Below are 15,171 nucleotides of genomic sequence, written 5' to 3' on the forward strand. Positions count from 1 at the left end.
CCTATAGATCAGGGACAATATCTAGTCTACTCCGTAGTGTATCTTTCGCAATTTCTGTACCCCACTTCACCAACTTCGTGATATCTTGATCAACCTCATCATTTTCCGCCAGAGAAAGTCTTTTGGATAAGAAAAAGACCAAACCCATAGCCAACGTTTGTAATCGGCTAGCTTTGATGAACACTTCCTCGATGGACGATCTGTTCCGAGACGATGAGGTATTGGCGCTTATGAGAGGAGATTTCGATTGACTGCTGAGAAACAAATAGATGAAAAGCTGATGCAAGAACATCTGAGTTTGAGACTTCAACATCGTGAAGTCGATTGGCTAGAGAATAGGGTGGTGAGTAGATTCTTCTCAAAGCGCGGACCTCATGCGAACCTTCAGAACAGCAAGCGTAACAGAGTCCTTCGCAATCCACCAAGCATAGGCTTTTGCTATGTTCTTAATTCTTGTTGATGATATCGATTTAACTCCAAAATTATCGCCACCTCCCTCTTGCAAACCTTTGATCACCTCCGCACCTCCGACGTTGGTCTCACCAAGATCTCGGAAGAAATCCCACAGGCAATACTGCAAGGTAATCTTGTATGAATGCGAGATGGTGCAGAGATGTTGGCAAACCAAGACGTAGTAAGGATTGTAAGCTTTCTCCTGCAACTTGTTTTAGCTACCAACTATGAAGTGAGGATATTCGAAAATTGACTGACGTTCCCACAGCAATGCAACACGACGCGGACTATCTCCCGCTGCTGAACTTCGGTCAGGTTTAGCTGAGATAGACGTTCGCAGGCGTCGACGTAATCCTGAAGAGGACCGACAATGAGCATCAATATTGCAGGCCTTGGACCAAACATAACAACTCACATCACTACTCATTAAAACGACAAAGATGCTTCTCCGGATGTCTGTATTCATACCATGTTCCTTTGCTAGCTTTAGTAGAGCACTACTGGTGGTGTTATCTCCATTCTGAGTAGGATTTGGAGCAGCGGCTTGACCATTTCCTTGCTGCCTGTCGACCAAGGGATCTCCGCCCCAAGCAGCGCCGACCAGCCACCATTTCCCCTTCGTTTCAGCAGAATGAAGATCATCGAGTGTTACACGTAAGGGTTCATGTGCGAGGACTATGTGTATTTTAGTCAGTGAACACGGCAAAAAAAAATGACAAACATAATTCTGACCATGCCGTTTTTTATTAATACCAACAAGGAACTTCTTCATTCGTTCGACGGCTTCGCCCCCCTGATTTTGTGTGCCTAGACGCTTGACTTTGTTTACTTTTAGATTATGAAGGGTTTCAAGCATAAAACGCGTTCGCGATCTGCGAGTAGCGATGAGTATCTGTGAAATGCCGACTTAACGAGTTCCCATACGATAGAGCATCTTCCTGTTTGTCAATTTTTTCTTGGACGATTTGAATGATATCCTTCAAAGCAAGAGGATCGTCCGCCCGTAGTTGTTGTCCGGAATCTACACTAGTGTCAATACCGTTTGTTCAGGAGAAAGGGAAGCAGCTCACTTCGAACAAGTTTCAACAGCAACTCGACTTGGAATTCGTGAACTTCGTTTTTCAGAAGTGTCCGTATTATATCGAATATCAAGACACATGAAATGACTTGAAAATTGTATAGCTCCGACAATAGAACGACGAGGTTCGACGCTTCTTTCCCTTTGTCTTCTACATTTTCTTCAAGAGAAGAAAGAGTCGCGATATGTTGTTCATAAGATAGAACTACATTCTGTACAAAGTATGCCGCTAGGAAAAGCAAATACTCAACATTTGTTTCAGTCGAATGAGAAAAGACTGACCAAACTCGACTCCTACTATCTTGTGTAAACTAGACACAAAAGCTGCATGAAGCACAACATACGAGTCTAAAAGAATTGAACGAGAGCTTATGCTGTCAATGATGAGGGTGGTGATGGTCGATGTTACATCTAAAACCAATGTATGAGGATGATAAGAGAAAGCGAAAAAATCCAGTGAACACTTGCCATGTCGTCGAAAATTGCGATAGGTTTCCTCTATACTATCCAGTATCGATGAAATATTCTGCTCGCTCATGCTATGAACAATGACAGTTGAATAATGTCAAAAGGAGGACTATTCATTCACAAACCGATTCAAGAAACCTTTGATCTGCCTGATGAGTCTAATTTGTTCTTCAGAGCCCTTGTTTTCATCTTTTACACGCAAATGTGGAGGAACATATCGTGTAGCTAATGGATGATATGTGAGCGTTATTCCAATAACTTGAGAGGAAATACGCGCTAGGGGCAGAAGACGGGACGAAAACTTCAGGCACTTCACTCGTGTCCTCGTCTGAGATCCCGTCGGTTGATTCTCGTTGTCCAATTCCATGCCATTCATCCTCCTCACCTTCTCCCTCTGCATCAGAAGCTCCATGTTCCAATTTCTGTAAATCACCAACATCTTCATCTTCCTCTTCACCTCCTAGATCTTCATTTTCCATGCCTTCATCATCTTCTCTTGAGTCCTCTGAGTCCTCTTCGGGTTCGGATTCGTCTACGTGGTAACGTAGCTCATCTTTTCCGTTCTATCATTACCATTAGTGCGGTACGAGATAATCTCTTTCATGCGCAAGTCTTACTATGAAAGGATGCTCCAAGGAATCGGCAAAGTCGAAAAGATCTGTCGAATAATGAGGTTCATTTTCACAACGAAGAACACTTGGCAGCGACGTACCATCTAGCCCGTCATCCAACCGCTTGGCCTTTTTGCCCTTCGAATAGCCAAGTTTGGCTTCCAAATAGGCGATGTAAGCATCTTCCTTCTTTTCCTGCTGAGTACGTATGGGCGTCGTCAACGACAAACTCTTGCTTTGCTTGGATCCTAATCTTTCAAGAGCGGTGGCTTTCGGTGCAGCTTTTGCATCGTCTGTTCCATTCGATTCAAGGGAAACCTTGTTCTTTAATTTACTGATAGAAGCTTTAGGCAATGAAGCTGGTTTTTGAGGATCGTCTACGTTGAATTTGACCTTCTTTTTGGGAGGGGAGTCGGCTGCGGGTGCTGCAGGCCGTTTCAGATTGTGGTTGGAGAAGAATTCAGCCTTCCGGTGTTTTCTCTCAGCTCGCAGTTGTTTGCGGGATTCCTTTCTAGATGGCTTTTGAGATCGACGTCTATTACTGTGAGTGGTGCCTAAACTGCCCTCAGCACTTTTTACATGAAAGAACAGCTCAACGCACCATCCGACTCTTGGATCTGCTCAAGAAGGCTGGAGGGCAATCGGGTTGTGGAGGTTTTCATCGGAATTTAGTTTGCCTATAGGCGAAATTATGTAGTGGGTTACGTTAGCACCAACGTGACCGTGCTTTGTTCTCGGTAGGCTAAGGTATTGAATAAAACGCGTTTCAATAGATTCTCTTCAATTCTTACTTTCAACCCTCGCGTTCTTCTTGATGCCCCCAGAAGCGATAACCAACTGGTTGAAGCATCACTATCCCAAACCCCACATTGATCCTGTAAGAGCCCACTGTCACGTTTACCACGGCGAATCTCGATTCATTTATTTGTAGGAGTGGCTTCAAGCATGTTACGACTGGATCGTTACCGAGAAGAATATGAACCCAGCCACTGATATGCAAAAGATCATCGAAGAAGTCGAAATACAGTTGCTTGAATCCGACTTACGCGACTCTATGTTGCATGGCACCGGTATACCAAACAACGTCGCAAACATCAATACTGCGTATTCCAAGCTGACTGGACCTCCTATTCTCGTGCAAATTGAAGCAATCACGGATGTTGGAGTCAGCGCGTATAGCTTGCACAAGACGCGTCTTATCAGGGAAGAAAGAAGAGATGCAGGCGAAGAACAAGAGGGTGAGGCAGACGGTGAAGTTGAGGGTGAAGGGCCAATCCCAAATTATACCCGTTCAATGTTGAGGCTGGAATTGAGCGACGGTGCGACGACATTGCGAGCCGCCGAATATCGCCCAATACATGAACTTACCCTCGGTCACACGCCTCTCGGATACAAAGTGAGTGGCAGAACTCCTGTGAATGAGAAAGTGCGGTTCTTACGTGATGGTATCCGTACTGTATGTAGTTGCAGATTCAGAATGCCGAAGTACGCAGGGGAATAATATTTCTTGAACCGCGGAATATTACGATCAAAGGGCATTCGGTCTCGGATCGAGAGGTAAACCAAGAAGCGGAATTCGCGCATGGATTAAGACGAAGACTCGGGTGAGTAAGTTATTGGATGCCTGACTTACTTCTTACATTGTCGACATGCCCAGACTACCAGAACTTGATGTAGATCCAGCAGTACAGGCTGTTCTCCTAGCACCACCAGTACCGAACACGGGGAATGTCAGATCGCCTTTGCGCGAAATTTCCCCTCCCCCGTCTCCCACTCTCGTTGGTAGTGCACACCCTCACTCCGATGACGAAGATCAGCCTCGAAGACGACGTATTCCAAATGCTTCAGCTTCCACCGCTAATCGTGGCAATACCCTTCCACACAATGATGTTATTTCGTCGGCTTTGTTCAAAGAAACCGTTCCAAATCGAGCTTCAAGCTCTATCAATGCCGTTCGTCAAGCTCTGCCATTATCCCCTGCTGTACGCGGACCAATTGTAATCGACAGTGACGATGAAGACGAAAACACAACATGGGAGAGCAGGAACAGGCCTATGAGACCCATACCTGCGCGCGCGCGATCTAGCACCTCTTCTGCGAAACCACCATCACCTTCAGCAGGAAAGGGCAAAGAGAAAGCAACAGAAAGTGACTACGATGATGACATGTTCGAGGAGCTGCCTTCTTCTTTTTACGACGAAATTGATAAGGTGGAACTTGCAGTTGGCATGAAATCCTTATCAACTGCTTCAGTGGTATCTACGAGCACGGGCAGAGGCTCTACGACGGATCACTCGGCGTCGTTCTCGGTTGTGCATTCAGAAGTAATCACTGTCGAAGATGACGACGAGGATGATAAAGAGAACGTTCCGGCCCCCACGCGACATGTACGACAACGCAGAGGCGTTCCACCGATTATGGTCGCAACGGACGATATATTGGAACTTTCTGATTCGGATTAGCTGGGTTCTTGTACCGCTATGGACGCATGCCCCGTGTATGACTATAATGCCTCTAACATCGTACTCTAGAATATTTAGGGATACTCATCCTGTGTTACTTACGATTTGACCTTGTAATAAATATCTTGCTGTCAAATTTTCTCACGTTTCTTCCGCTATCTTTACGAATGCATGTCTCGTTCTCTTCTGCTCTTACTAGGACGCCACTCTGTACAATCTCTGGTCCCAGCTACACTTATATCTCAAGTTGAATCTTTACTTGAAAGTCATCGGATCCCACATGCAGCGGACTTGGCCGACCAGGAACGGAGAAGACAGCTTTATGGCGGTGTGAATATTGACGAGGCCGAGGTGCGTACTAACAACTAATAAGCCATTACAGTCACTGAGCTGCCCATAGGCAGAACAGCTCCAGTATATCTATCAACGAATAGGTTTCCAATGTTTCAAAGAAACATTATTCGAAGACGCAGGGAAACACCTCTTCGAGGGTGGTCTCGACCCGCGTGTCCTTGTTAGCTATTTCCCAAATCTACGTGGAGAACTCAATGGAGTAGATAACACAGTTGATATGTTTGCTGGTGTAGCAGAACATATGCCGCCTGAGAGTTCAGTGGAAGAAATTAGTGAGTGTTCATTCCATACCATTGCTCCCATCCGACGACTTGAATTATGTTTTCCCTCATGCAAACTAATCAGTTGCCGCCAACCTAGTTAGGAACTACTCTCCGCATCTTTCTCCAAATACCCGTGAAGCACCATCCACATCCGAGCTGCGCAAGATTCTGCTCATAGCTGCGGAGGATATGCTCGAGGCGTATTTGAGGAAATGCAGGACCCGACGAGTTTTAGAGAATCAAAGCGGAGGGGGGTCGACCTCACCTAATCGGCAAGACGAGTATGCTGTCGTAGACACAGTACTAGTCAAACTATTCGCTAGAAGCGAGAAAACCAAAGACCTCTATGCGCTCTTACAAGAAACTCATTATATCGTCTTGCCCGAGGTGGAAACAATGTTGGTTGAGAACGGCCAGTATAATGCGCTTTGTGAACTACATCTGCAGATGGGAAACCACCATAAACTGTTAGAAATTTGGGCAAAGTGAGTCTAACTCCTTCTCCATATCATTCGCGTGTTAATTTATCACTGGTCAGGTTGATTGATGGAGAGTGGTCAGACGAAGATATTTCCGATCCTGTAGGGGCCATGGTCGTCTACCTACACAAGTTGAACGAACGACCCGACAAGTCAGCGACATATACACAACTAACGCAGAAGTGGGCCCTCTGGCTCATGCACGAGAAGCGGGTTCCAAAAGAAGGTTTGAAGGTTTGTTCCCCAACCCCATCCTTGATTTCGGCACCTGACTGGTCTGGTATCAGCTCCTTATATCCTCTCGCTCTTCTCCAGCCCGCACGAGTGGTAGACGTCACCACAACAACAAGAGCATTTCGAACCCTGATTCCGATGCTAACCTTGACGCAGAAGACAAAAACCTTCTCTTCGGTATCAGAGAAATAAACCCCACGGCAGCGCTCCAATACCTGGAATATCTCATCTTACAGCGAGGTAGTAAAGTACGTGGCTTCCCTTTCCAGAAGCTACCCTGATCAACCGTTGATTCTGACATAGGCCCGAGATATCCACATGGAATATGCTACTGCCTGCATCGACGAATTGATGGGCTATTTGCAAGCGGAAGAGGGGATAGAGAAGCTTTGGAGGGCGAAAGGTACATCATTTGGCTAAGTGATGATACACCCGACCTCATAATATGACTGTAGCCTCCTCATATTTTTCCTCTTCCTCCTCCTCTTCATCCAGCACATCCCCTGCTGTTACTACTTCCACACCTCTCCCATTCATATCCTACTTTGCCTCTACAACCCCCGATTCCCCTTCAAAGCGTGCACGGCTCAAAACGCTCCTTTTCCTACAAGTATCCGGACTGTACGATGTGAGTGTCGTCAAAGAGCGGATTCTCAGCGCGTCGGACAAGCACATCAAAACAGCCAAGGGGAAACATAAACCGCTACTTAGTCTCGAGCTCGCCGTCCTGGAATCTAAACTGGGCAATCACCGCGCGGTACTTGAGTGTCTCGTACGTGAAGTCGGAGATGCAGTCTCTGCGGAGGCTTATTGTACAGGCAACAACGGACCTGGCTCAAACGGAGAAAGACAGGTCATCCCCACACGTCTATGTCGTTCAATTGCAGAAAACACCGAGGGTTTGAGTAATTGGAAGGGTGTTGTGATAGCAACGAGCAAGGATGCTTCAGAAGAGAAGGGAGTCTCGAACGGTACATTACTACGGATGTTGTTGGAGGTTTATATGAGCATCGGCGATGCGGAGAAACAACCCAGCGGTAGAATCGATCAGGAGCAAGTACAACAAGTACAGGTCGCACGCCTGCTAAATTCTCAAGGTGTTCATCTGGACGTTTGCGATGTAAGTAATCTGAGCTTCCCTCTTTCACTTGTCCTCATCCCATCGCATCCTCAATCAGGTGATTCAAACGCTTCCCTCATCCTGGCCATTACATCTACTCTCCTCCTTCATTACGCGGTCATGTCGGCGCACGTTACATACTTCACATGAGGGGCAGATCTTGAAGATGGTTTCGTTAGCGGAGAACTGGGACGTGAAGGAGCGGACGTGGTCGGTGTTAAGGGAGGAAGGGTTCGTTGTCGAAGAAGCAACAGATGGCGGGGATGAAATCAAAGGTGGAGAGGTTGAAAATATTGTTCTAAACGAGAAAATTGCGCTCTCGCCGTCGGATCCTCCACCAGTAGATGTATTTCCGGATCCAAAGGAAACATAATCCTTTATTGCCGTCTTTACTATAGTGTTCTCTACGTCAGTACTCATTTATCTTACTTGCCAACCTAGGGATATGTATATGAAAGTTTGTGTATAATACCTCTCAGTGTGGGACACGCCCAGCACATGAGATCATTGAGATGCGGCCCAATGAGTAATAATGATTGTCCCACGCTTCTCTTCTGCGACGCCAGCAACCACAATCGGTCTCCCCTCTTCATGCCTTCCGTACTTCCCATACTATTTGTACTTGTCATCGCCGTGGGGCTCATGGCCTGTGCTGCCCTATTCACACCCAAAGGGCCTCAACAAGTGTACGCTTTACTCCTGACCTATCATTGCAAAGACTTGTTGGTTAATCTCCTTACAGTCTCATACGAACGTCTCTTATGCTTGCTCTCGCGGCATGTTACTTAATGTGGATGGTTACTTATCTGGCGCAGTTGCATCCGCTTATTGGTACGCCGCCTAGTACTGCCTAGAAGTCATCGTCCTCAATAATTTCACGTTAGCACCGACGAAGACTTTGAAGGGGGAATCGTAATGTCTCGCGGGAAGGAAGGACGTTTGAAAATAGTCATATTATACCATTCGGTGCGCCTTGCTTGTTTCAATCTTTTTTTTGTATTTCACTCAACTTACTTTGCATGGTAGTGTAATTTTACATATTTGCAATGATTCTTACAATGGACATTCGCCATATTTGAATATCAATCAACTTGTGGACGCCTAGTCGGCCTAAATCACACTAACTGGACTCCGTGATCTGTCCGTGATACTTTCGGGTACTACTTTAACCGTTTAAGATGAGGTTAATCACTGCGACTGGTATTCATCGTCAATCCTGCGGGATGAGCACTCCTATCCGGGTCCCAATTCCTTCGGAGCCCATACCTGCTTGCTGGTTTACCTTCGGCGTCCCCTGTATCATCATAGCGCAATCAGATAGTTTTTCAGCCGCATATGGCACTCGTGCTCCGTTTCCACGACGGCTATCGTCCACTAATCTCGTAGGTCGTGTTGTTCTTATATAGCTTCCTCTCTATCAGGGTCTAGCGCTATCATGGAATCCTCATGCGGACGTTTGCATACACCCCCAATTTCCAGTACCGGCTCGACCGACACGGTAAGTACCGTAGACAGTAAAGTGGTAATGTATGAAGACAGCAAGGAAAGTCTTCATGAACAGGACATAGCACCGTCTCCGGTAACTTGGGATGGTCCAAATGATCCTCAGAATCCTCAGAATTGGAGTCTACGCCAGAAGTGGATCATTACCCTTGTCACTTCAGGAGTAACCATTAATGCGTGAGTTTCTTCGTTATGATCCCTGGCCTCCTAAGAAAAACACATTATAGCACATTCTCTTCATCGGCTCCAAGCTCAGCGACCACGAGGATCATAGAACAGTTTGCTATCTCAAGCGAAGTGTCCTATGTTGTGACGAGTGTCTATCTGCTAGGATATGTGTTCGGTGTTAGTTCTATTTCTTCACTTCCTATGTATCCATACTCATATACGGTCTAGTCGTTTTTCTTCGGTCCTGGGAGCGAAGTGGTTGGGCGTAAACGTATTCTGGTGATCACCATGTGTTGCTACACTCTTTTCATCCTGGGCCAAATTTTTGCACCGAACATTCAAACCCTTATCGTCACCCGTTTCTTCAGCGGTTTTTTTGCCTCCTCCCCCCTCACCGTCGGCGGCGCCGTTCTGGCTGACCTTTGGGCTGGCAAAGACCGTGGCCTCCCTTCCAGTATCTTTTCTGGCAGCGTCTTTCTGGGTCCCGCTTTGGGTCCACTCGTAGGTGGATTCGTTGCGGAATCAAGCCTCAAATGGAATTGGATCTTTTGGGTCATGTTCATCTTTGCTGGAGCGTCAACTCTCGTAATGATTGTGCTGCTCCCTGAGACTTGTTCATTAGTGCTTCTGTCGAGGAAAGCCAAGAGATTAAGGAAACAGGCAGCGACACCGCAGGTTGCGAAGGCTATATTCACAGAGCACGAAAGAAAAGAAACCACAATCGGCGAAATGGTCCGCGTGACATTTTGCAGGCCATTCCTAATGCTTGCTGAGGAGCCTATTTTGGTGCTTGTGACAGTGTACATGTCTATCGTATATGGTCTTCTTTATGCTCGTAGGTTTCTCTGATTTACAGCCTACATACCGCGAATACTTATTGTCCCTTGAACTTTATAGTGTTCGAGGCATTCCCAATCATCTTCATGGAACGACACGGACTGAGCTCCAGTCAGAACGGCCTCATCTTCATCGGTGTCGGCATCGGAAGCACAATTGGTGCAGTCTTAAACTGGCATCTCACTGAAACGTTATATGTACCCCATTACGCTCGGTGGAAAGGCTTTCCGCCTGCAGAGTACCGTCTTTGGGGTGCTATGGTCGGGAGCCCAGCGTTAGTGATTGGCACATTCTGGCTTGGTTGGACAGGAAACTATGAGAGTATATCGTGGGCGGCTCCGGCTGTAGCAACTGTCTTTCTAGGCTTTGGTATCTTTTTGATCTTTACGTCGTTTTTGGTATGTGATCCCTATCTTAGTTCTTCAAAACAGGCCGAAAACTCATGTATTAATTCTCCCCAGACCTATCTTATCGACACCTACCTCATGTACTGTGCTTCTGCATTCGCAGCGAATACCATAATTCGATCACTCGTCGCTGCTGCCTTTCCACTATTCACAGTGCAGATGTTTCAAACTCTGGGCATCGGATGGGCAGCCTCGCTTATAGGTTTTATTGCGCTCTTGCTGGCACCCAGTCCATTCCTATTTTACAAGTATGGTGCACGAATTCGGGCCAAGAGCAAATTTGCTCCTTGTATCGACCTCAAGATTGCGAAAGAGCTGGAGAAGTCAAAGTTTTTTGCAATTTAGCACCGGTTCAGAAGATGTTCAACAATTTGACCATTGACGTATTTTCTCTAGTTACTTAGAATATATATTTCATGTATCTATCTATGTAGACAAAGCTTAATCCAATGTAAAATGTTCCTCAAAGCTCACAAGTTGCACCTGGTGAATATAAAGTATGGACAAGTTCAACCTGTTTCCCCAAATTCCTCGAGGGAATTCTACACAGTAGATACCCAATTAGGTATATTGTAAGGTTAGGGTTAGAGCTGCGATCAACCGAAAAAAAAAAAAAAAAGAGCCCACCCAGCCAGAGTGGCCGATGCGGGACAGGAAAATATTGAGACGGTGCATAAGCCTGAGCCTATACAAGCCGCAGACACCCTTTGTATGGACAAGGTCGCCGTGCTATGAAGGATCTCCACAGCCCACAAACCCGGGTACGTGAAGGGACTTGTGCCATCAAGGTAAGTATGAGTTGCTAAGATGTCCTCGTCCTCTTTTTATAGTTGCGAATTCGCGCACGGACCAGTCTTCTTTGCCGAAGGTCACGATTTTCCAATGGGTAGGAAATCGTGATTCTCAAGTACATACATAACGCTCTAATTCAGGCTCACCGCTCTAAGTGAGGATATTTATGAACCATTACGAAGGCCGCTACGCCCCATCGAGGGAGAGCATGACCTAAATATCCGAGTTTCGCAGCCAGAATAATTAACTGTATCAATTTTCAAGCTTGAACGCGTATCGTTTGGACTCGTCTCATTGAGCATCTCCAGCCAACAACACGGAGTAGGACAAGCTATAGGCTCAATAAAGCGAAATATGAGATCGGAGTGAGAGGAAAGAGGCTGGTAGCGCAGCTACTCCGGAAGCCAAGTCATTCAGAGAAGCGCGATGATGGTAGGCTGGGGCGACAACAGCATTTTTTCTGTAATCTCGGATCCTGAGGCCTGATGAGCAGAAGATCAGAGCCATATAATCGATTAGCGCGCGTCTAATTTCCTTCTGACTCTTCTCATGTCTTTTAGTAAATCCAAAGGGCCAAACAAAGGCGGAGCGAGACGACACGAAAACGACCGAATCTACGCTCATCCTCTTCCCCTCATTTTCTCTGATCCCTCTTCCAGTAGAACCCGATCCATTCTCGGTCTTCTAGGTTTATCTCGAAGTCAAGTTATAAATCCGCACTGTGAAGGCTACTACGACCCATCGACACGCTCCGTTTGGGTCGTCAATCAACGTGATTCAGAGACATTATGGAGAAGAGGCTTTTTTGGGAAAGGGAATCTGTCCAGAAGTGAGCCCAGTTGGTTTGTGCGCCAGGTTAAGGATAGAAAAAGTAGACAAGTTGATAGCGGGGCAAAAAGTGCGTGTAATCAACATCCATTCTGATTATTTCATGGCTTTACATCCTTCCAAGAAATGACATCGGAAGAAATTCGAGAAAAACGGCGTGCAGACCGCAAACAGTTCAAGTTGGATCGTGCGGCAGCCATAGCCAAAGTCGCTGCGGAAGCTGAAACTATATTCGAGACTGAGGGTCGCGTTGTTGTTCCGGCATTGTTTGGTCCTGAAATTCCTTCCGGTGCTACATGGAAACCCAAAACCGCTGAATCCGAACTCGCATTGGAGCAAGAATCAGGTAGTCCAGAGAACGCCAAAAGTAAGGGAGAGGACGAGGGGGAGGGGGAGGAAGAGGAAGAGCCCTTGGAGGATATGGAACACTTGCAACTCACGCTTCCAGAAGCCTTCTTCCTTGCTTGGAATTTTGATTGTCTAACCATACTGGATCCAGAAACGGCATGTTATGTCTTTTATTTCGTCTTTCAATATCTAAAATTTGATTCCTCATTCACCAGGACGAACCTTTATCGTTACCAGAAATATGGATTACTTTCCAACAAATTTACCTCGCACCCCCGATACCAACCCTTCCTACACCCGAGCTTCAACTCGACAACCCTTTCCTTATCCATTATGCTGTGTACCACCACTATCGATCTCTTGGCTGGGTGGTGAAGAATGGACTCAAATTTTGTGTTGACTATCTCCTCTACAAACGGGGTCCGGTCTTCACACATGCGGAGTAAGTCTCCATTGGTCTGTTTGGTTTTGTCAGCTGCATAGGTGCTAATCAACACACCAACGATATGCAGATTCGCGATCGTCGTATGTCCCGTATACGAAGACCCACAGGACCAAGAAGTTTCAATTACCAATTTACAAAACGCGTCTCCGTTCACTTGGTCATGGTTAAGCACAATCAACCGGGCCAACTCGCAAGTGATGAAAGTTGGTTTTCTAGTCAATTTCTCCCTTTTGTATCAGCATGCTTATAGTCATTTTCCAATCCATATAGACTCTAATTCTCACGTACGTGACTATTCCCGCCCGAAGCCGTCTATCGAGGGAGATGTTGAACACTCCTGCGTGTTTCGCGCATTACTCTGTCAGGGAAGTCATCGTGAGGCGGTTTATTCCCGCCCGGATGAGGGACTAGTATGCAGTTTTCCTGCCTCCAGGACTATTCCAGGATAGAGATACGAAGCTGTAAAAGGGTGTACTGCAGTTGTATCACACATCCTGATGTTACTATCTGAATTCACTCATCGCTTTTCTGTCAGTAGGTCTCATCGCCAGCAGTATCCAGAAATTTAACCTTTGTACATATTATTCCGAACAAAGCACAATACTGTAACAGCACACTGATGTCCATCGAATATACCAATAATCACTAGCCACAAACATTCGGCCTCCCCATCTGGCGGGAACCTAGTAAATATAAGGTATAATTCTGTATGGCACCATCTTCTTGTATTTTTCCCAATCTTTGCCGTATCTGTGAGTGAATATCAGCATTTAGCTCGAACGAAACAACGCAAAAACAGTAGTTTAGACAGATCTCACTTCTTTTCGCAGTTCTCGTCGTCCCTCCTCTGTCTGTGTATCAACAGCACAGCGAAATACATCACGTAGAAGTAAGTTATGGGCGTGTCGAAACCGGTTGGGAGAGACCAGGCGAGAGCCATGAGCAGGTCACCGAGATAGTTGGGATGCCTCGAACGTCCCCACCACCCAGACGTGATCAATTTAGAACCAGATTCGGTCGTGAAGTATTTTAGGCCTAAAAACGGGTTCTCAATTTGATGGTTCAAAGCAGACACAGAAAAGGGAACGCACCTCGGGTATCCTTCCCATTTCTGAAATCGTTCTTCTGTCCGTTTGCCTCTCTGAAGATGTAGTAACCAGTAGCGTTGACGGCAACGATCAACGCTGTAGCGACAGGTCCGAGAAGGATCGGATGGAAAGCAAGATAACGCGCTTGAAGGGAGTATGCGAATGGGACTTTTGAAGAACATAGGAGGAATATAAAGTGAGTCGAAGAGTAGCTAGATAGGTAACGCGTACACACCCCAGGCAAGGTCTCCGACACTCAACATGAAACCAAATCCATCTGTGGTAATATCCATCGTGGTGAGGATGGCGGGCTCATTATACAGCCCATCCGCTACGTAGCCGACTTGAAACAAGAGAACAAGCCACATCGAGTCTGTTACATTGCCGATTCCACCCCTCCTCACCGCCTGCTCACACACCATACTGATATCAATCAATGCCCAGAGGATCAAACCCGGTCTAAGCTCGTTGAAGCTCTTAATATCGAATTCGGCGCCGAATATAGACAGAGTAGGGTTGAGCTGTCGGCCAATGTACCAATCGTACACCCAGTTCCCAGTGTTTCCGCCAAGTGCAAGCAAAGCACCTTCTCTAAAAGACATAGCATATACAACGAAAGCTTGGGCGATCGACATGAGAATAGCCGCAGTAGCAAACCCAACCCAGCGCTCGTACAAGAACGTGAATTTCTCGGGACCAAAGCGGATGATCACTCCTGTGACCAAGCCGAGAGCCAGTAAGAATGTCGAAAATGCGTTGATTTTGTACTTTTTAACGCTCCCATCCCGGATACGCGTTCCTTCGACCTGAGCACCAGGCAACACTCTCCAAGCGACAACACAGAATGCGTACCACGCGAGATACATCAGCGCGGCTTCCGTGTCCCATACCTCTTGCCATAAACCCTGCCACCAAGATATGTCGTGCAAAGAAATCGTCACAGGAAGCGCAGTTAATTCTGAAGTCAATTTGGACAAAGTGAGTGTAGGAGGGGGGCAACCACCAGTCTGCTCGCTGCATCCATAGTATAGCCCGTATATCATGGAAGGAACGCCGACTGAAATGAAGAACGTTCCTACAGGCCCAAGGAACTCGTAGTGAGTTGTTTGGGGATTCAGTTTCGACATGGTGGATGAGAAGAAAGAAGTTGAGATCAGACCACAATCGTGCGACCGTCGAAAATCGGGCCACTGTCCACATTTAATACACGTGCTAGCGCTAGACGCGCTTGGG

General features: G+C 46.6%; 8 protein-coding genes across 8 annotated transcripts; 6 read left to right on the forward strand and 2 right to left on the reverse strand.

Moving 5' to 3' along the window:
- Position 1: 1 nt before the first annotated feature.
- On the reverse strand, positions 2–2,478 carry C8R40DRAFT_1159716 (MIF4G-domain-containing protein; the record flags this gene model as incomplete). Its single annotated transcript, XM_046229923.1, has 11 exons — positions 2–328; positions 383–655; positions 712–807; positions 869–1,128; positions 1,186–1,325; positions 1,378–1,474; positions 1,524–1,760; positions 1,814–1,942; positions 2,000–2,070; positions 2,125–2,224; positions 2,259–2,478. The coding sequence occupies 11 exons, from the start codon at positions 2,476–2,478 to the stop codon at positions 2–4; spliced, it is 1,950 nt and encodes a 649-aa protein (XP_046088279.1).
- Positions 2,479–3,421: 943 nt separating this feature from the next.
- Positions 3,422–4,111, forward strand: C8R40DRAFT_1248355 (uncharacterized protein; the record flags this gene model as incomplete). The annotated part of the gene is made up of 2 exons (XM_046233656.1): positions 3,422–3,487; positions 3,542–4,111. The coding sequence occupies 2 exons, from the start codon at positions 3,425–3,427 to the stop codon at positions 4,109–4,111; spliced, it is 633 nt and encodes a 210-aa protein (XP_046088280.1).
- On the forward strand, positions 4,016–5,157 carry C8R40DRAFT_62115 (uncharacterized protein). The gene has a single exon (XM_046235667.1). It carries the CDS (start codon positions 4,260–4,262, stop codon positions 5,070–5,072), a length of 813 nt encoding a protein of 270 aa, XP_046088281.1. The 5' UTR covers positions 4,016–4,259; the 3' UTR covers positions 5,073–5,157.
- A 57-nt stretch (positions 5,158–5,214) lies between these two features.
- On the forward strand, positions 5,215–8,043 carry C8R40DRAFT_1248360 (uncharacterized protein). The gene is made up of 8 exons (XM_046233657.1): positions 5,215–5,423; positions 5,473–5,698; positions 5,772–6,174; positions 6,228–6,402; positions 6,456–6,650; positions 6,706–6,805; positions 6,858–7,522; positions 7,581–8,043. The coding sequence occupies exons 1-8, from the start codon at positions 5,244–5,246 to the stop codon at positions 7,893–7,895; spliced, it is 2,259 nt and encodes a 752-aa protein (XP_046088282.1). The 5' UTR covers positions 5,215–5,243; the 3' UTR covers positions 7,896–8,043.
- A 70-nt stretch (positions 8,044–8,113) lies between these two features.
- On the forward strand, positions 8,114–8,376 carry C8R40DRAFT_1040780 (ATPase, V0 complex, subunit E1/e2; the record flags this gene model as incomplete). The annotated part of the gene is made up of 2 exons (XM_046223944.1): positions 8,114–8,208; positions 8,265–8,376. The coding sequence occupies 2 exons, from the start codon at positions 8,114–8,116 to the stop codon at positions 8,374–8,376; spliced, it is 207 nt and encodes a 68-aa protein (XP_046088283.1).
- A 671-nt stretch (positions 8,377–9,047) lies between these two features.
- C8R40DRAFT_1040677 (major facilitator superfamily domain-containing protein) lies at positions 9,048–10,782 on the forward strand (the record flags this gene model as incomplete). Its single annotated transcript, XM_046223930.1, has 5 exons — positions 9,048–9,202; positions 9,253–9,370; positions 9,422–10,028; positions 10,091–10,428; positions 10,492–10,782. The coding sequence occupies 5 exons, from the start codon at positions 9,048–9,050 to the stop codon at positions 10,780–10,782; spliced, it is 1,509 nt and encodes a 502-aa protein (XP_046088284.1).
- Positions 10,783–11,778: 996 nt separating this feature from the next.
- On the forward strand, positions 11,779–13,261 carry C8R40DRAFT_1159719 (uncharacterized protein; the record flags this gene model as incomplete). The annotated part of the gene is made up of 5 exons (XM_046229924.1): positions 11,779–12,100; positions 12,182–12,570; positions 12,621–12,847; positions 12,918–13,053; positions 13,121–13,261. The coding sequence occupies 5 exons, from the start codon at positions 11,779–11,781 to the stop codon at positions 13,259–13,261; spliced, it is 1,215 nt and encodes a 404-aa protein (XP_046088285.1).
- Positions 13,262–13,533: 272 nt separating this feature from the next.
- On the reverse strand, positions 13,534–15,065 carry C8R40DRAFT_1067935 (ergosterol biosynthesis ERG4/ERG24; the record flags this gene model as incomplete). The annotated part of the gene is made up of 4 exons (XM_046225955.1): positions 13,534–13,600; positions 13,669–13,885; positions 13,942–14,106; positions 14,174–15,065. 4 exons carry the CDS (start codon positions 15,063–15,065, stop codon positions 13,534–13,536), a joined length of 1,341 nt encoding a protein of 446 aa, XP_046088286.1.
- Positions 15,066–15,171: the final 106 nt, after the last annotated feature.

This window comes from Lentinula edodes, assembly GCF_021015755.1.
Source record: "Lentinula edodes strain Le(Bin) 0899 ss11 chromosome Unknown C8R40scaffold_10, whole genome shotgun sequence".
Classification (NCBI taxonomy): domain Eukaryota; kingdom Fungi; phylum Basidiomycota; class Agaricomycetes; order Agaricales; family Omphalotaceae; genus Lentinula; species Lentinula edodes.

What these genes read in the sequence shown, in the direction of transcription:
- C8R40DRAFT_62115 (XM_046235667.1), top strand. Translation starts at nt 4,260, where the DNA reads ATGCCCAGACTACCAGAACTTGATGTAGATCCAGCAGTACAGGCTGTT.
- C8R40DRAFT_1248360 (XM_046233657.1), top strand. Translation starts at nt 5,244, where the DNA reads ATGTCTCGTTCTCTTCTGCTCTTACTAGGACGCCACTCTGTACAATCT. An exon ending in TTCCAAAAGAAGGTTTGAAG is followed by an intron (nt 6,403 to 6,455) that starts GTTTGTTCCCCA and finishes GTCTGGTATCAG; the next exon opens with CTCCTTATATCCTCTCGCTC. An exon ending in GAAGCTTTGGAGGGCGAAAG is followed by an intron (nt 6,806 to 6,857) that starts GTACATCATTTG and finishes ATATGACTGTAG; the next exon opens with CCTCCTCATATTTTTCCTCT.